At 56.0% G+C, this 19,672-nt stretch overlaps 1 protein-coding gene across 22 annotated transcripts in view; it reads left to right on the top strand.

The window, feature by feature from the left end:
- TNS1 (tensin 1) overlaps positions 1–19,672 on the top strand; it is a 283,525-nt gene that overhangs the window by 197,811 nt on the left and 66,042 nt on the right. For all 22 annotated transcript variants that reach the window (XM_043525426.1, XM_043525423.1, XM_043525425.1 and 19 more), the window contains one exon: positions 17,024–18,811. In XM_043525426.1, coding sequence (XP_043381361.1) covers positions 17,024–18,811 — 1,788 coding nt within the window. The remainder of the gene's footprint in view (positions 1–17,023; positions 18,812–19,672) is intronic.

Raw genomic sequence — 19,672 nt, forward strand, 5'->3', positions numbered from 1 at the left:
CCCCTGCCCAGCGAAACTGAGTGCCGTGGAAGAGTGGACGCAGACTTCACCCATCTGTGCTATGTGTTGGGTAACAGGGAACATTAGATAGACAGGTTTCAGAGTAGCAGCCGTGTTAGTCTGTATTCGCAAAAAGAAAAGGAGTACTTGTGGCACCTTAGAGACTAACCAATTTATTTGAGCATGAGCTTTCGTGAGCTACAGCTCACTTCATCGGATGCATAAAAGTGCACTTTTATGGGAAGCCAGGGAAGCCGATTCCAGAGCTGCACCACCCTGAGAGTTAAATTTTTGTCCTAATCTCTAATCTAAATCCCCCTGTCAGATTAAATCCGTTACTGCTTGTCCTGCCTTCAGTGGACATGGAGAGCAATTGATCACTGTCCTCTTTATAACAGCCCTTCACATATTAGAAGACTGTTATCAGCTCCCCCCTCAGTCTCCTTTTCTCAAGACTAAACATGCTCAGATTTTAAAATCTTTCCTCCTAGGGCAGGCTTTTGAAACCTTTTCTCGTTTTTGTTGCTCTCCTCTGGACTGTCTCCAGTTTGTCCACATCTGTCCTAACGTGCGATGCCAGCACCCAGGACTCCACCTGGGCCTCACCAGGGCCGAGTAGAGTGGGACAGTTCCCTCCCGGGTCTTACATACAACGCTTCTGTTAATACACCCCAGAATGAGATGAGCTGTTCTCGCATCAGCATCACACCGTTGACTCGTATTCAATCCAGTAGCCCCAGATCTTTTCAGCCGTGCGACCGCCTGGCCAGTCATTCCCCCGTTGTGTAGCTGTGCATATGATATTTCCTTCCCAAGTGCGATACTTTGCACTTGTCTTCCCGGATTTCCACCTCGTTGATTTCAGACCCGTCTCCAACTCGCCGAGGTCGTTTTGAATTCGGAGACGCCCCTGTTGCCATAGTGTCTGCGCACAGTCTTTTATCGTCCTTCCCTGTCACAACACCACCCCTGTGTGGCAGGGCAGAGCTATCATAGCAACAGGCGATCTCGTGTCTAGGTACTTAGCCGGCCCCCGTCTGTCTGATTGCCTCACAATCTCTACCCTCCCAACAACTCTGCTAGCGAGTGCCAGGGACGCACATGGCACCATGTGCCAGGCATCCCTTTTTCCTTCCCGAGGCAGATCTCCTCTGTCTCCTGCTGCAAACAGCTCCTTGCACTTCCCCCTGTGGGCATTCGGCGGGGCTGAGCCGAGCCCTGCGGCTGGGGGATGGCAGTGGGCTTTGCAACAGGAGTTTTCTCCGCAGATGCTGCATTGTTGGCTGGGGTCAGAGTTCGGCCTGGTGACATCCGTCATCACGTCACCAGCACCGCCGGGAGCTGTGCCAGGAGCGCCCATCCTCAGCTGTGCAGAGGGGCCACCGGGCGCACGGAAAAGCAGCTCAGAGACAGGTGCCCCTAGAAACGCCACGTCTAGAAACGTCCAAGCAAGCCCAGTCCAGGAAGGAGAGATTGAGCCCACCACTGCACTCCAGAGCCGCCACTCACGCTCTGACGGGAGTGCTCCGGGAGCCATTTGGGCGCCCACATTCTTCCCTGGTGATGGGGCCGGGAGCGAGTGAGGTGATGCCTCTGTCTCGCGGCCCGCCAGCAGGCCTCTGCGCCGGCCACTTATTATAGAGAAACCTTCTTTTAAAGAACGTGGCAGAGCATCTGCAACTGGTTTAGACTGGGGCTGTTTTACATTGGGCCAGATCCTCAGCTGGGGTAAATCGGCATCGCTCCCTGAAAAGTGCCCACGTACACCAGTTGGGGGTCTGGGTCTATGGCACAATGCTGGTTTACTCCAGTTGGATACCTGACCCCATGGCTTCAATGAACAGGCCTTGGAGAGATGAGAAACATTTAGAACCAGTCCACTATAAATGACCTTAAATTGCTTTTCCCAGCAGTTGTGTCTGTGACACTCGGCCCGTGGATTGGTTACGACAAGGCAATTGTTTACGACAAGGCAATGGATTGGTTTCTCATGTTTTTTCCAGCTGAGCCAGCATGGTTATTTACAGCCCAGAGCACGGAGCCTGCCCCAAAGCCCTCCCCATCTTTGGTAGCATTTGTCTCGCTGGGTTAAGCACCAAAGCGACCGCATATCACCGCTTCCTGCCTCCCACCGGGGCAGCCGCGGCCAGTTTGTGGGTGAGGTCACGGCAGATGGGAGCGGGGAAATGCACACATCAGCTGCTTCCAGCGGGGAGGGTCTCCTCTCGCTGGCCCGGCTTGTTAATGTTCACGGCTCTGAATCTTTGCTTTAGACAGGAGTTCAGATCTCCTGGGAATCCATGTGTGTGTAAGTAGCACCTAATTATGCACCCATGGGGCAGGAACTGTAGGGAGCAAAGATGGCTCTTTGCTTCCTTCCTGGGCCCCCCTTCCTGGCTTTGTTGGAGCACATAAGCACTTTGGCCATACAGCCATGCCCCCTAGGCCCGGGCGTGCGGATTAGAACTCGCTCCTCTGGCCCTATGCCATGTGGGCTCCCCTGCCCTTGGCAGACCCGTGCAATGTAGCCGCAGTGGGAACCAGGATCGAGACCCCACTCATTTGGCCAGACAGACCATCTGCAGTGGTCTGAGTCCCAGTCCCCGAGTTCTGTAGTGTGTACAAGACCTTTCTTGAGGGATTAATTATTGCCAGCTGTTATTCTATGAAGGGCCTTTGAGTTTGAAATCATTCAGCCTAAGGGGCACAAAATATTTATTTCCAAACACTGTGTATCCGGAGGCCATGTAGGCAGACCCGTGACTTCGACTCCTGCCTGAGTGGATAGGTGGTACCATAGGAGAAATGAGAATGAATAATCACCCAGATTAGAGCGGTTCAGGGAATGGGCAGATTCCCCCCCCCCACCCCCCCCAGTATTTCATGGAAATTTGTCTCATTTGTTAACAAATATTTTTTTCAGTTTAGGCAAAAAAATTGGGGTTTTAAGGTTTTTTTGTTGTTGAAAATCAGGAACATTTTGAAAGAAACAAAAGTATTTATTTAAGAAAAAGGCCATTTTTCATTGAAAGAAAGTTTTAAACAAAGACATACACTAATAATAGATCTAAATATGGTTACATGAGAACTCTAGAGGAAGATCTATCTGTCCGTCTATCTATCCATCCCTGAACATAGATAGATAGACAGTCAGGTAGAAGGGTTGGATAGATAGATAGATAGAAGGGATGGATGGGGATAGATAGACAGACAGACAGAGAGGGTGTATGGAGATTATATTAGATAGACAGACTATCTATCTATCTATCTACCTATCTATCCCCATACACCCCGTCTGTCTGTCTGTCTGTCTATTCCCATGCATCCCATCTGCCTGTCTATCTATCCCCATACACCCCTCTATCTATCTATCCCTCTACACCCCGTCTGTCTGTCTGTCTGTCTGTCTGTCTATCCATCTCCATACACCCGTTCTGTCTGTCTGTCTTTCTCATAGAGCCCTTTCACCATCGTATCTGAGCACTGTCAAGTCCAGGTCATGTCTGAAGTGCTTCTTTCAACTCTCTGCTGCGCTGTGTGTCTGCATCACTGGAAATAAATCCAGGGTTAATCACACTGGCATGGTGAAAATAGCTGTTGCACGGGATGTATTTCAGGGCTTCCCATGAGGCAGCGCATTTATCCTGTGACTCCAGGGCTTTGTGGTACCCTCATAAATAGCATTCGCCTGCAAGGGACACTCTGAGAGTGGCTGGCAGAGGCCCTTTCTCTCTGTAGCTTTCTCAGCCATGCTATCGAACTGGGGTATTGGCGAGATCAGAACCGTCCCGTGTGATCCAGGCTGGAGTGACTGAGCAGGGGAAGTTCAGCCATGGAAAAGATCAACTAAATATTTGCAAAATGGCCCTGTGCGTGAGATGTATCTGTCTGTGTTTCTGAAAGAAATCCCCTCTGCTTCTGGCACGCCTCTGTAATGGCCTCTCAAAGAAAGCGAAGGGTGCCCCAGTCACTTGAGACATGTAAAATGAGGCTGGATGGAGCTCTGGTGAATGTAGTGTAGGGAGATCTTTTATACCACTGTGGTTAAGGCACTGGACTGGAACTTGGGGGATCTACGATCACTTCCTGACTTTTCCACAGACTCTCTGTGTGACCCTGGGCCAGTCACTTCATCTTTCTGTGCCTCAGTTTCCCCCTCTGTAAAATGGGGGGAAATTATCCTTCCTTTCCCCTACCCTTTTTCTGCCTTATCTATTCAGAGTGTAAACTCTTTGGGGTGGGAGCTGTCTCTTGCTACAAGTCAGTGCAGCATGTAGCTCCACAGGGCTGTGGTCTCGGTTGGGCCTGGTTGGTGCCATAGTACAGATTCATAAGAGCGCGCTGCCTGCGGGAGGACCTAGACGGGGCCTAGCTCCTGCCAGGCTGTTCTGTCTCGAAGGCTCCATCCATGGTGGTCTGAGGCCTTGGGCATTCTGTTGCTTCACCTCCATTGCCCGTGGGAGGTTGAATAGCAGGTTCCTCCGGAAGGAGATGGTAATACACAGTGCGATAATAGGTTAAAACCAGTCTGAAGTTATAACTGGTTTAGTTTTTTGAGCGATGGGGGAGAAAGATCCCAGGGTCCACCAACCTCCACCATCATCTTTCTCCCCACTCCAATGGCCTTTCTGCTGGCTGGTGTGGGCTAGCCACTAGGAGACCATTAATGCAACATCTCCATCAACAAGGACTTGCTACTTCAGCCACACACCTGGCTCCCACTGGAAACAGGGCAGGAAGGGAGCGGACATTAGATCCCTCTGTACCTTCAGCAGCCCTTTGCCTCCCAGCCTGGGGCTGCCAGGCCGGCCCTTCCTTCTGTCACTGGAAATTCATAGAATCAGAGAATCTCAGGGTTGGAAGGGACCTCAGGAGGTCATCTAGTCCAACCCCCTGCTCAAAGCAGGACCAATCCCCAACTAAATCATCCTAGTCAGGGCTTTGTCAAGCCGGGCCTTAAAAACCTCTTAAGGATGGAGATTGCACCACCTCCCTAGGTAACCCATTCCAGTGCTTCACCACCCTCCTAGTGAAAAAGTTTTTCCTAATATCCAACCTAAACCTCCCCCACTGCAACTTGAGACCATTGCTCCACTGAGAACAGTTTAGATCCATCCTCTGCAGGGGCTTGTAATGGGGACCTGGATCCCAAGGAATAGGTGTTATGTCCTGGCCTCGGAAAAAAACGTGGAAGTCACGGAACGTCGCATTACCTTGAATAACACACGCCATGTCTGTTCTTACTGCTCCTGGGTCTCGGCCTGTCGCTGCCTTTACCCCCAGTAAGGCCAGCATTTTCCAATTTAGGGGCCTGCAGTTAGACACCGGTGTCCGTATTTAGGCAGCTAAGTAAGCCAGGGTGCTGAACATGCGCGACTCCCTTTGACTCCAGTCAGGGCTGTAAGGGGGGGTAATTGGGCCGTTTATTTCAGTGCCTCAGTAGGGATGTGTGGGCCAAACGCTAGGCACCCAAATGTGAACATTTTTCAACTCAGAGATTTTCCACCCCATGCACTAGTGGAAACCCAGGAGTCCTGACTCCCCCCCAGCTCTACTCTCTAGCATACACTGCTCCACTCCCAGAGCCAAGCTGAGAACCCTGGAGTGTCCTGTCAGTCCCCGGCTTTAACCGTCTGCCAGGCGGCCTCCAGAAATCCCTTTCCCTGATCTGCTAGTCCCAATCCCGCAGCACACAGGTGTGCGTATGACTCCCGGGGAAGCCAGTGGGAGTCTGGGGCCCTGGGCGGTGCGTGTGCTGATGTACTGCATGGCAGGGGGACCCCGGCCCATGCACGTCTTTAGCTCAGGATGTGTGTCATGAAATCAGTCCCACGGTTCGTTATGGGGCAGTGTGGCACTCTAGGCAGTGCTCACCCAGCCCTACCATGGGTAAGGGGGGCCGACATAGCCTCTCCACAGCAATGGTTCTGTCCATTCCTCCCCTAAATCTCTCCACCTTCCCCGGTTCCCCACTTTCTCTGTTTCTCCCCCACCTTCCCCACCCCGCCCCCAGTCTGCTGTTAGCTAAGCGATTTTGAATGTCGTCTGTGAAAGGACTTTATGGGCTGGTGATGGGAGATTGGATGCTTTTGACCCGCGTCCAGCTCCGACATCTGCAGGAGACTTGCTAATTCCCCACCTGAGTAATCGCTTTGGCATGAGCCTCTCGCTGCTGCTGGAATCGCTCCCCCATTGCCTTCCTGGGGTTCTGTTTACAGCAGCCTGGCGTGGCGGTGGGCTTGGTCTGCCTAGGCCTTTAAAACATTCTGCAGATGCTGGAGCCCACCACCCCTCCCTTCTCTCCCCGGCCGGCTGTTTGATCTCTTGCTCCCTTTCCTGGCACACCCACAGTGCTCACCGGGCTCGGGTCTGCTCCTGCGTCCCATCAGCCTCTGGCACTGCCAGAGCTCATCACGTTCCTTAACTAGGTGGCGCAGGGCGGGCTGGATCCACACCCCTGAGCTCTGCGTCTTGACGATTTGGGTGATCTCCCCACCCCATTCCAAGACCCATCCCTTCCGCTGGCCTGCAGAGCGGAGTGAGCCACAGCCTCTCGTCTGGCCTGTGCTCACAGGGACGAGTTACCCGGTGGGAGCAGCAGGGCAGGAGGTGGCTGGGGAGGAGAGGACGGGGATGGTGGCTGCAGTGCGAAGGGCCTGGGGCAGGTGCCCGGTGATGAGACCTGGGACAGGCACCCTGAGAGGTGGGCTGGGTCCAGGAGGCAGCGTGGGAGCAGGGCTCAGTCTGTCAGGCAGCAGTACACCGATCACAGCCTGCCCAGGGGCAGCCGGCAGCATGTATTAACCAGGGTGGCGGTGGTGTGGGGGAGTGCAGGTCCTGCCCCCCTTCTCAGCTGCGGCGTGGCACCCAAGAGCCCACGGTACAGTCAAAGCATGGGAGAGCTCTCTCCTGTCGGCACCGAGCGGCTACATGAGTTGTAAGCTCGCGAGTGTAGACATGGCCTAAGGTTGAAGAACTCTGGCTTTCCCCTCCGCTGGCTTGGGCTCTGTGCCCGCTCCGTGATGTTAAGGCAGAGGAGTGCAGGACTGGCTGGTACTCCGGGGGGTTCTCGTTAGCAGGACCGGCGCAGTCGCGAGGGACATTGGACATATCGAGTCCGTCTACGCTGCCGTCGGTGGTGGGCATGCAGCGGGTGGAGATGCGCCCGAGGGTGCGAGTCTGCTGGCTCCACTAACAATAGCCGGGAAGCATCTGTAACCTGGGCCATACAAACCGGCCTGGGACCCTGTTCTGCGTCCCTGAGCAGCCAGCCCGTGCTGCCGTGGCTTCCTCTCTCGAGCGCAACCAGAGCCAGCTCGGGTCTGTCCATGCTTGCTGCAGGCACAGCTCTGATTGGCAGGTAGACATACCCCTTATGATGATGGAGAAGGTGGCCAGATGCCCTGCTGGAGTCACTGCCACCCCACTGGCTCACCAACAATAAGAGCCGACCTGAACCTTTGGCAGAAACTCAACCCCCGAAATGTTCCCTGTCTTCCAAACTAACCCAGCTCATCCTGCTTGTCTGTTTCACATCCACGCCCCGGCTCCAAAAAGGGAAATGCTAAACAACTGGGACAGAGCCTGTTTTCATGAGCTTCCCACAAGGTTCCGATAGATCGGAGCTTTGAGGGGGCAGCATTGTCTAGTGGCTACAACGTGGGACCAGGCGGCAGAAGAGCAAACTTCTTCAAGACACTTGACTTCCTGGGGCCTCAGTTTCCCCATCTGTTAAATGGGGACTGTCATTCTCACCTATTCCCACGGGTTGCTGTGAGCCTCGCTGCAGGAATGTTTGCCAAGCATGTTGGGATACCAAGCTGGAGAGCAAGTGTTAGCATCATCCCTGCTTTGGGGTATTTTTCATAATGCAAACGCTGAATCTTCACCCTGATTTGGAGTCCAAAACCTAGAGTCCTGGGTGCTGGACGCCTCTCTGGAGTATTCCCCATCTGTGTTCTGCCATCTCTGCAACAGGGCACGGTGCCAGCTGGGCTCTCTCGATGGGTAGGATGCCTTGTGCAGCCTCTTTTGTCTAGGAAAAGTAGGAAAAAATGGTTAATACCTAGTGAAAGTTATTCTTTATTTTCACTGTCGAAGTTTCCTTGAAACTTAAACCTGTCTGAATAAGAGAGTGGGCGCGCGTAAGAGCCCGTCTGGCTGGAGCTGTGTTTGGAACGTGTGCCCTAGAAAATCTTCCAGCGCTAAACCTGGCTGCTAAAATAACAGGAGGCCGAACTGCGTGCCCTTGCATGGCTTGTGAGAATGCCTTTGTATTTCAAACCTCCAGAAGGTTGGGGAAAGATTTTCAAGGCCCTGAAACTGCCCTGTCCTGATGCTATTTAAGCTGCGATGCCTGTCCCGGTTTGAATAAAAACGCCCCACACTAGGGCTTTGTTCAAAACTCCTTAAACAGACCAGAACCTACTCTTGTTCTGTTCTGAGCTTCCTGGTTTTGTCGAGAATAGTAGATGGAAATACAGATGATTTCTGGAAACACCTCTTCTTGCAGTTTTTTTGGGCCAGCCAAACCCAAGAAGTAAGCTGAAAGCTGTACGGTAGTCACCTGCCTACTATAACTGGCCAGTAGATTTCAGTCCCCAGGAGAGACTCTTTGTTGTAAGCGGTTGGTGTTCCTCAGCCAAGTATCATAATAGTCCAAAAAATAAAGGTTGGTGATGAATGGCAAGCATCCTCTCCTCTGGAAACGTCACCAAAAATCACCTTTGCTCTGTGCAAGGTTTGCAGCCTGCTTTCTAGACCAAAGGAGCTGAGTGCCACAGGAAATCTGCTTTGGAGAAGCATCCCAACTTTGGGAGATGCCTGAATGGGGCTGAAGCTCAGAACATGGGTGAAATTGGTCACGAGTGGAAAGCAGTGGGTGGGGTTCAGCTTTGGCTTTCTCTGGTGAAAATGTCTGGCATGGGGTACAGCAGAATCCCATACACTCCTTCTTTCTTTCTATCTATCTATCCATCCATCAATCCCTATACACCCCCTCTATCCATCCCTCAATCCATCCATCAATCCCCATACACCCCATCTATCCATCCCTCTATCCATCCCTCAATCCCCATACACCCCCTCTATCCACCCATCAATCCCTATACACCCCCTCTATCCATCCCTCTAGCCATCCATCAATCCCCATATACCCCCTCTATCCATCCCGCTATCTACCCATCAATCCCCATACACCCCCTCTATCCACCCAACAATCCCTATACACCCCGTCTATCCATCCCTCTATCCACCCATCAGTCCCCATACACCCCTTCTATCAGTCCATCAATCCCCATACACCCCCTCTATCCATCCCTCTATCCATCCATCAGTTCCTATACACACTATCTATCTATCTATCTATCTATATATCTATCTATCTATCTATCTATCTATCTAACAAACACCTGTCAGGGATGGTCTAGATAATACTTAGTCCTGCCTTGAGTGTAGGGGACTGGACTAGATGACCTCTCGAGGTCCCATCCAGTCCTATGATTCTGTCTATCCCCATACACCGGCTTTATCTATCTATCTATCTATCCCCATACACCCCCTCTGTCTGTCTGTCTGTCTATGTATCTCTGCTTCCTTCTCGATGGGGGCTAAGTTCTCACCCTTCCATTGCCTTCAGTGGGGTTCCATCAGGGTGAATTTGTTCCAGTGTCACTCAGTTAGCCCCAGGCTCTGTTTAACCCCCCTCCTTCCCATGTGATTGTTCCGCAGCTGGAGGAGCACGGACGTCCCTTGTGTGGTCCCATTCGCAGAAAGCTGGGGCCCAGAGGGAATGGAAAAATCACCTCCTCTTTCGGGCTGTCTGTCTCTGGTTTCTGACTTTCCGTTGTCTGCCTCTCTTCATCCCCTGTCCCACCACACTCTCTGCCCATTCACCTCTCCTCCCTTTCTCCACCTCCTTCCCTCTCTCCGCCCGGCTCTGGGCGAGCGCTCTGTCTAGCGGCTGTGCGGTGCAGCCGCCCAGTGCTAAGCTGCTGGACTCGCAGCCTCTGTGATGTCATGCTAAAATCACATAGCTGCAGGATGATAAATCCTTGGGATCCAACTGGCTGAAATTACAGACGGCGTTTTATCCCACGAGCCAGGAAACACCCCGCTCCAGTCCCTGACAGGCAGAGAGGCAGGGCAGGAGACAGGCAGAGCTGGGGCTGTCGTCTCTCAGGAACTCTTAGAAAGCTCCGGCACTGAAGGAAAAGGGAGTGAACAGCGAGGGAAGGAAATTAACCCAGTTCCTCCTCTTCTGCTGGGTGTTTTCCTTCCATCCAGCTGGTAAGTCCTGACTCCCGGGCTGGGCTTTGCTTTCTCGGGAATCTGACCAGATTTGGTTTGCAGGATGGGGTGACTGTAATCTGCTGTTTAACAACACCCTAGAGCCAGGCAGATCTCAGCACTTCCCCACTGAGGGCAGGGACGGCTCCTTGGCACTGCTGAGCCTCATAGCTGGGCAGGCGATGAAACGGAAACCCTGTCGGGATTGAAGGGCAGGGGCTGAGTGAATGCCTGGAGCTCCTGTTGGGAACCCATCCTGATTCCTGAGCTTCCCCGTCCCGTCGCAGGTTCGCGCGGTCCCCACCTGCCAGCCAGCCTAGCTGTCACTTCGGGGCCACACGTTTGGAGACGACCCGGGGCCGGATTCCAGGTGGGTGTAATTCAGCCCTGGAGTCAGTGGAGCTGTACTGATTTACGCTGGGGCTCAGAGCCCAGCGGGCAGAGTTGGTCACACTGCGGGGAGGAATCTCGGGATGGGGGACTGAGCTCACCTGAGTGTCAACCAAATCAAGTAGCCACATCCCCAGGTGATTCTGACTCTGCTTCTCTCCTGTGCTGTCTTTCCCCTCCCCCCGCGATCTGCCGGAGTAGAGGCCGATTCGCTTGTTTCCCTTCCTCTTGGGCAGCGGTTTATGCTCTGCTGTGTCAAACCTGCTTTGCACCATCATCAAGTACCTGGCGGGCTGTTTGGGAAGCGTATTTGAATGTGGCCACCAGTGTTTGGAGAAAGTTGGATTGATCTGAATCAGCTGCGAGATCAGCCACTCTCTCCTTTCCTACAGTCTGTTTGCTGTTCGATTTCTCTCTGCGCAAAGGGGAAGGGACAGGCAGGGGGATGAAGGCCAGGGAGCAGGGTAAAGCCGTCGGAGAACTGGAGAGTCGTGCTGTTTCTATCAGTGTGCCTGGGTCCGTGGGATCAGAGAGCACGGTGATGGGCGAGGGGTAGAACAGACTGGGGAATTCCTCTAGCAAAGCCCGGAGGTTTATTTTGGATCCTTTTCCATCCTCCCTGCCTGAATCAACACAGGTGGATCGAACAAAAACCACTCTTGTAGTGTCAGATACCTTTGAAAAATAAAAGCCGCTGAGTCAATAAGCTAATGGTGGGTGCTCTGCACGCCACGGTGAGGATGCTGCTACCAGATGGTCTAGGGGAACATAAGAGACAGATGAGGTGGGGCATTCTCATTGGACAGAGATTCGGACTGACTGTCCCTACTTTGGCTTTGCACTCGTGTCTGACAACTGACCATGGGAGCAGGTGCCCGCTTGCTGGGATTCTGCCAGTTTTGCTGTGAAAGTGGCGAATCTGCCCCTCCCTCTCCATCACAGCAGAGAGAATCGTAATGTTTTGTTTCATGGCAGTAGAAGCGTTTTGTCATTTTGAGCCCTGTTCCCTGCCCTGTCGGACCCAAAAGGATGGTCCGGATTCAGGCCCAGAGAGCCAGGATGCTAGTTCTGTGTCCTCCAGAGCGATCTGAAAGCCATGAGTTTGGGCTGTACCTGCTGCATGGGGGTGCGTAAGTGGATTCAGGAGGGTTTTTCTGTCTCTCATCTCCATCCGTCTGTGAGCAAGTTGCTCTTGTATGATGTTGTCTAGCGGTTAAAACACAGGTGCAGGAGTCAAGAGCCGTGAGTTCTAGTCCCAGTTCTGACACCGACTCCTCGTATGGCATGGGTGAGTCACTTAACCCGCCTGCAGCTGGCTGTTTTTACCTGCCTCGTGGGCGTCTGCTGGGACCGAGCGGTCGGGGTTTCCAAACCATGGTGGAAAGGGCTAAATCAGAGCAGGAAATAATTTGGCTCCAATCGCTCTGAGCCAGCCCGGCTTAGCCAGTAGCAGAGCGTGGTGCAACTCCATGGAGACCGCAGGCTGGGGGCGAGCTCCTTGGGCTGGGAGGCCTCTATCTCCTGAATTCCCCCGGTCAGTTTGGGCTGGGTGGTGCTCGAACGTCTACCCTGCAATTTGTAGCCCCATCGCCTGAGTGAGATGACTGGGCCAGTCGCAGCGGTGCCTCGGCTCTTGTATTGCAATGTAGACGTCCCCTAGGATCTCCCATCGGACAGCAACACTTGGAAGAGGGCTGGGGACTTAGGCCATCAGCCTGGCAAGGGCCTCGTGGGTAGGGTTGCCAACCCTCCAGGATTTGCTTGGAGTCTCCAGGAATTAAAGATGACTCTTTAATTAAAGATTATGTCATGTGATGAAATCCCCAGGAATGCATCCAACCCCATCCCATGGGTCACAGAGCCCAGTCCTGGCGTATCGTCCCACGTGTAAACTTATCAAGCTCCCGCTTTGAGCTAGCTGGGCTGTTTGTCCCCACGGCTTGGCCTCCTTGCTGGCTCGTTGCCTCCATCCCTCTCAAAGAGAATCTGGTCCAAAGGCCACTTTGGGACTGTGCTGGCCTCGCCTTGAGCTTTAAAAATCCCCCCCATCCCCTGCCAGAAGGCCATTCTGCGGATGCTTTTGAGATGCTTCTCCCAGCAGCAGGGCGGGTTCTGAATCAGGGTGCTAATTCAAGCCTCTTCCCTCTATTTCCCCTGGCCCACGTGCTTTATTTATTTGATGTGGACACAACCTGCAGGCGTGTTATTCCTGCCTCTCCGGGGCTTGTGCCCAGCCTCCCAGGGCATGCCTCAGCTGTGACACCCCTAGAGTCGCTCTCTGTCGTTTCTGTCGTGCTTGTGCTTCGGCGCGAGGAGCGCAGCCCATCTTGAGTGGCAGCAAAGAGCCTGGAGAATTGTGGACCTGGCTGGTGGGGTGAGCCCGGGAGAGCTCCAGGGAGCTGGTCTGGAAGGAGGCATTGCTCAGGTTCTCCCCTCCGGGAAGAGAGCTCCGCTGAGTCAAACCCTGGGTTCCCCGCAGAGCCGTGTCGTGGAGGAAGGCTGGATCAGCATCCTCCCCCCAAAGCGGGGCAGAGGCGTGTCAATAGGCAGGAGAAGGCTGGGCGCTCGCCGGGGCTCTGGGTGCCCAATTCCCTTCGTTTGACAGTTCGCCTAGGAGTTGCTAGAGTAAGGCTGGGGACCGGCCGGTTCGGCGGGGCTGTACAGAGCCATTGGAAGCCATGGCGGGGCTGGGCATCTCTCCCTTGGAAAATCTTAATCATCCTTCCCAGCCCACGGTCTCAGACTGCTGGGACAGAAGGAGATTTAACCCCTGATGTCCCAGGACCTGTTCAGTGGACTGAACTTGCTTTCGACTGAACGTAACCTGGCTACATCTGCACAAAAACCTAGCGAAGGGCTGAGGGCTGAAAATGAATGCTACTGTGTAGAATGAGTGTTGTTATGGTAAGAATTTGTGGCCTGATCCAAAGCCCGCGGAAATCGGAAAAGAGACTTCACCGCGCTCGCTTTGGATCAAAACCCCCCATCTCGAACCCTGTCTCCCTAGGTTTGTATGTCCCACTCTGGTGGTGGCGTATGCGCTGTACAGAGAGGACTTTTTGCCATCCTTAATCAAGAAATAGCTGCCCAGAGTGTTGCTGGGTGGGCACATGGGTGCACACACAATGCGGGGGAGTTGCCGTGTGTGAGTCTGCATACACAGCGTCTGCATGGGCAGACACCTGTCGTGTGCATGTTGCTGGGTGTATGCATGGCTCGATGTGCGCTCGTGGCAGGGGTATTGCTGTGATTTTGTGTGTGCGCACACTTTGCGGCGCAGTCGCTCGCGGGGGGGCGGGGGGTGTCCCTGTGCGATTGCCCGGCTGTTGCCGTGGTTGTGCCTGCATGTTGTTTGGGGGTTGCTCCACGGGGACTGGTATGTGCGTTGCGTGGGGGTTGCTCTGGGGTGTCAGGCTGTGTGTGTGCGCGCTGCACGGTGGTTGTGCTCTCTGTGTGTGTGTGTCCATGTTGTGTGGAGGTTACGGTGTTTGGACAGGCGCATAGGGGCTGGTTAGCCTCCCTCCCCTGTTACGCCTGGCTCTGCTGCGGAAGTGTTTGCCTGCAGATCAGAGTGTTCTGATTTCACGCTGTCGCATGAGGCCGTCTTCCGGCTCTGAGTCTGGCCTCTGGCTCGCGGCCAGGGAAGAGTCACTTTTTCCTCTAAAAAGAAAGCGTTTAATGTTGCCTCCATGGCCTTCCAGGAAACCTCACTGGGGATCTGGAAAAAGAAATGGAGAGACTCCAACGTGGGGAGAGGGCGGAGTGGGGAAATGGACAGCTTGCCCCGGTATTCCATGCCACACTCAGTGCCAAGGCAGCGCCTTTGATACGGGACGACATTCTTCCGGTACCTGGGCCCATTTGAAGCAGCTCATCTTCCCCAATTCCCTGCATTTGCTCAGGGCATCGGAGCCCCGGGCAGCCCTGGAGCAGAGAGCAGTTTAAAATTAAGGCTGGATGACCAGTTTGGAAAAACCTGAAAGTCACCTGGAGGACGACAGCAGGCCCTGCACTTTGCAGAGCCCCAACGTGCCAGCATGAGGGAGCAGGCTGTGAGGTTGATGGGATCTGCAGAACTAGGGTTGTAGGGCCCGCAAGAGGGTGGGGTCCAAAGCAGCTGGTTGCTTCGCTTGGCCGTGAGGTCAGCCGGTACAAACGGAGCATGGCGGAGTCTCCCAAACTGAACAGCTGACTCGGCATAGCTCCATGGCGAGGCGATGGCGTCTGATTTACGGCGTCGACCTGCCGGGGCTCGGTCATGGAGCGCAAGGTTCAGAACGGAGCAGGCTGCTTCCTGCAGGCGGGTAGCCCGGGTCTCGTCCCGCAGCGGGACCCCATTTGGCTTGTGAGGCTGTGTCGTGGCGGAAACGTGGTCACGTCGTCACAAGAGCGGTGTCCGGGGTCACAATTGTATCAGTCTAAAATGCTGCTGTGTGGGCTGGCCCCAGGAGAGGCTCCGATTCTCTGGGGAGGAGCAAGGGAGGGAGGAAGGGATAGATCCATTAAATGGATTTAAAACTGGCTAACAGACAGGTCTCCAAATGTAACCGTTAAAGGAGAATCATCTTCAAGCTGGTAGATGTCCCGTGAACCCCAGAACCCCATGGGGATGAAGCCAGGAGCCCTGATGCCATGCGGGGCTAAAGCCGGGAGCCTAAAGCTGGGAGCCCTGACCCCTAGTGCTCCATGGGGCAGGCAGAAGCCCTGAGTCCCCTGCCTCACAGGGCTAAATCCCCAAGTCCCCCTGCCCTGTATGGCTAAAGCCAGGATCCTGGATCCCTGGTGCTGAAGCAGCAAGCCCCCCCCACCCCCACCCCAGTGGTTGAAGCCTGGGGCCCTGAACCCCGCCCCCCCCGCCCCCCATGGGGCAGAAGTCCTGAGCCCTCAGCCCAATGGGGAAGAAGCCCCCATGCCCGCAGGGCTGAAGCCTTGTGCCCCACCCCAATCTGGTGGCTAGAGCCTCGAGTCCCCCTCTCCATGTGGCTGAAGCTCAGAGCCCTGAGCCTCCGGCCCTGCATGTCTAAAACCCAAGCCCCTTGTCCTCCAGTGGCTGAAGCCCACAGGCCCCCGTGCTGGGCCCTGGAATTTCTATAGCATGTTGGGGGGGCCTCAGAAAGAAAAACACAGAGAACCCCTGACCTCACAGACAAATATCCAATGGCTGGAAATTGAAGCTAGACAAATCCAGACTGGAAATAAGGCATAAATGTTACCAGTGAGAGTAATTAACCATTGGTACAATTTACCACGGGATCTGGTGGATTTGCCATCACTGGCTATTTTAAAATCAAGGTTGGATTTTTTAAAAAAATGCCTCCTTTTGAGCTAGAGAGGATTATTTCAGGGGAGTTCTCTGGCCTGTCTTATCCAGGAGGTCAGACTGGATGATCACAATAATCCTTTAGCCTGGAATCTAAGATCCATCCATCCACCTTGTTCGCGTGAGAAGTTCTGGAACAGCCTTCCCAGGGGAGCAGTGGGGGCTGGCTTCAAGACTGAGCGTGATAAGTGTACGGAGGGGCTGGGATGATGACACTGCCTACAATGGCAGGTAGCCGACCTTCGACTGCTACCAGCAAATATCCCCAACAGCCGGGGATGGGACACCGGATGGGGAGGGCCCTGAGTCACTACAGAGAACTCTGTCCCAGGGGTCTGGCTGCTGGGTCTTGCCCACATGCTCAGGGACTGACTGATCGCCAGATTTGGGATTGAGAAGGAAATTCCCCGCAGGTCAGATTGGCAGAGACCCTGGGGGGGGTTTGCCTTCCCCTGCAGCATGGGGCACAGGTCACTTGCAGGTTTAATCGGTGGATTCTCTGTAACTTGAAGTCTTTGAGACTTCACTAACTCAGCCAGAGCTTAGGGGTCTATTGCAGGAGTGGGTGGGTGAGGCTCTGTGGCCTGCAATGTGCAGGCGGTCAGGGGGCCTGGGGCTGCTTTCCAGCCTCGCAGGGCCACACGCCTCACGCAGCCCCCTTTCCAGTTTGAACCTTGCGGGAGAGCTCACGTTAATGCTCTATCGATCCAGCCTGCAAAGCATCCTGTGCTTTCAGCGCAGTGAAAGCAGGTTTCCAGTAACATCTCAGTAGACGCCGTCTCCTCTGGGGCCACGTTAGCCGCAGAGGACGCACCGCCGGCGTCTCTGGCAGAGCAAGCGTCCGCAGGAGAGTGGAGGGAATGTGGTGCGTATTTCACGGGGAGGCTGAGTGCTCGGCAGCTGGCTGACAGGGCCCTTAGCTCAGCGTTCGCACATCGAAGCCATCGGTGCTTAATGGGAGCCATTAGCTCGCTCTCCCGCCCCGAGCGAATTGTTGATCTGCTTTGTTCCCTTCTCCCCATGCAGAGCTTGGGCACACGCAGGGGCCGCTGGACGGGAGCCTCTACGCCAAGGTGAAGAAGAAAGACTCGCTCCACGGTAGCACCGGCGCCGTCAACGCCAGCCGCGCCCCCCTCTCCGCGGCGCCCAACCACCTGGAGCACACGCTGTCTGTCAGCAGCGACTCGGGCAACTCCACCGCTACCGACAAGACCGACGAGCAGGCGGCGCCTGGCGGGGGCCCCCCGGCACTGACCCCCGAGGAGAAGCGGGAGCTCGAGCGCCTCTTGAGCGGCTTCGGCTTGGAGAGCGAAGCCCCCATGCACAACCGCCACCCCGGGGCGGCGCCGGCCGGCGGCTCTGCCCTCCCGGGGCGCCACGTGGTGCCGGCCCAGGTGCACGTCAACGGGAGCGCCCCCGCCCTGGTGGCCGAGCGGGAGACGGACATCCTGGACGACGACCTGCCCAACCAGGACGGGCAGAGCGTCGGCAGCCTGGGCACCCTCTCCTCCTGCGACGGCACCACCAACGCCAGCGAGGTTGGCTACCAGGAGGTGCCCCGGATGGAGAGCCTCTCCTGCCTGCCCAACGGCCCGTCCAGCTTCGACGGCGCGGACAAGCTGCACAAGGAGGGGCTGTGTGACTCGGAGCCGCTGATCAACGGGGGGTACCCCTACCACAACCAGAGCACGCTGCGGAGCATGACGAGGCGACACCCCCAGCCCCTGCTGAGCCAGATCCGGCCCTCGGTGTCTGCTCAGGAGAACCTGTCCGACTACCGGCAGCAGCCAGCCGGCTTCCCTGAGCCCGGCTGGCTGCGGCCCCGGCCGCCGGCCGCCACGCAGCCCTACCTGTACGGCTTTGACTCCAGCGACATGTACCATTCTCAGTCCTACCCAGCCGCCGAGCCGGGCCTCCAGCTCCCCCCGGCGCCGGCTCGGAGCACCAGCAGCCGGGAGGCCGTGCAGAGGGGGCTCAACGCCTGGCAGCAGCAAGGCGGTGGCAGCAGCGGTGGGAGCAGGCCGCCCTCCCGTCAGCAAGACGGCGGCCTGGAAAGCCAAAGCCCTAGCGTCTCCAGTTCGAGCCCCCAGCCCAGCCCCTTGCCGGCGGCCCCCCCGTCGAGCCACAGCATCCCTGAGTTCCCCCGGGTGGCCTCCCCGAAGGAGATCGAGCAGTCGATAGAAGCACTGAACATGCTCATGCTGGACCTGGACCCGTCTGTCTCAACGATGCACAAGTCCCAGAGCGTCCCCGTGCCCTCCAGAGAGGAGCAGCCTGGCCCGGTGGTCTCCTCTCTGTCTGCCCAGCCAGTGTTGGGCCTTCCGAGCCAGGCGGCCCCTCAGGTGACCCAGCCGAGACCCAGCAACGCCTTTGGTGCCATGCCGGGGAGCGTGTCCCACAACGCCATGGGCACCGCCGTCACCCAGCCCCCACCGGCTTCTGAACCGCTGTCCAAAGCCTATCTGCCAGGACCGCCGGCCCAGGTGGGCTGGGGCGCTGGAGAGCCAGAGTCCAAGGCGCAGGATTTTGGGGTGTCCTACTCACCCTACGGCTATCAGAACCAGCAGCCTCCTGAGCCACAGACAAGGAGCTACAGCCACGCCCCGGGAAGCCCCCCAACCTCTTCCATCCCTCTGGCAACAGCTTACAGCCCTGTTCGGCCTCAGCAGCCCCTGATCCTGTCGCCCCCCTCTCCCACAGCGACAGCCCAAGTTCAGATGCCCCTGAAGGGAGCGGAGCATTACCAAGAGCCTGCTAGACCCTCGGAAGAAGAGCCCTTGAACCTGGAAGGGCTGGTGGCCCACAGAGTAGCAGGTAAGAGGCTTTGATTTGCGGTGCAACCTCTGGCTGGCTGTCACCCCAGGGCCAGGCTGCATTTGTCCTCGACTACTGGGTGAGGGCGGGTTATGCAGCGAGCAGGTGGGGGCCTGCGTGCCTGGCTCTTGCGGCTGCGTCCACATGCAGAATGGAGCCACGAATGCACCAGCGAGGCTCTGGCTGCGTGGGAGTCCCACTGGGATGGTGGCCCCCGAGCCCCATGCCCCAGCCTGACTCCAGGCCTCCTTGGAAACTAGGCCCTCTGGGCCCCTAACATACCAGGGGAACCCTCTCCATCCTTGCTCTTGAGAAGAGGCAGCCCGGGGAGCTCAGCCAGACCCCCTCCTCAACGAGCGGTGCCCAGGAGAGGAGAATCAGGGCCTGTCCCTGGGAACGGGGTTGGACCCGGGAAGCACGGACGGGGTGCAGAGGGAAAAAGGGATGGAAGTTGTGGGAAGGGTGAGACGAAACGCAGATGCGCAGGACAGGAGGGAGCTCAGGGAAGAGTTAAACGTCCCTCAGCCTGTTTCCAGAGTCCCCTCTCCGTGCAAACGGGATCATGACTGGAGGGGAGGTGTCTCCTGCACGGCCTCGCTGTCCAGGCTCGACCACTGCCCTGCCCCTGGGCAGTGCCCAGCTGGCGAGGCGGGGGACCGCGTGAGCAGCACGGCTGAGCTCAGGGCTTCTCTGTGGCTGCGTCAGTTACTCCGTGCGCCCAGCTGTGCGGGAAAGAGGGCCCGACAGCCTTTGGCGGGAGTGCCTGCTCTGATGAGATGGCCAGTCTGGCTTCGCCTTCCTGAGAGCTCTGGCTGGATCAGCGCTGGCATTTCTGGGGGCGGCTCCAAACTGCCCTGCTGC

This window comes from Chelonia mydas, chromosome 11, assembly GCF_015237465.2.
Source record: "Chelonia mydas isolate rCheMyd1 chromosome 11, rCheMyd1.pri.v2, whole genome shotgun sequence".
NCBI classification, from domain to species: Eukaryota; Metazoa; Chordata; order Testudines; family Cheloniidae; genus Chelonia; species Chelonia mydas.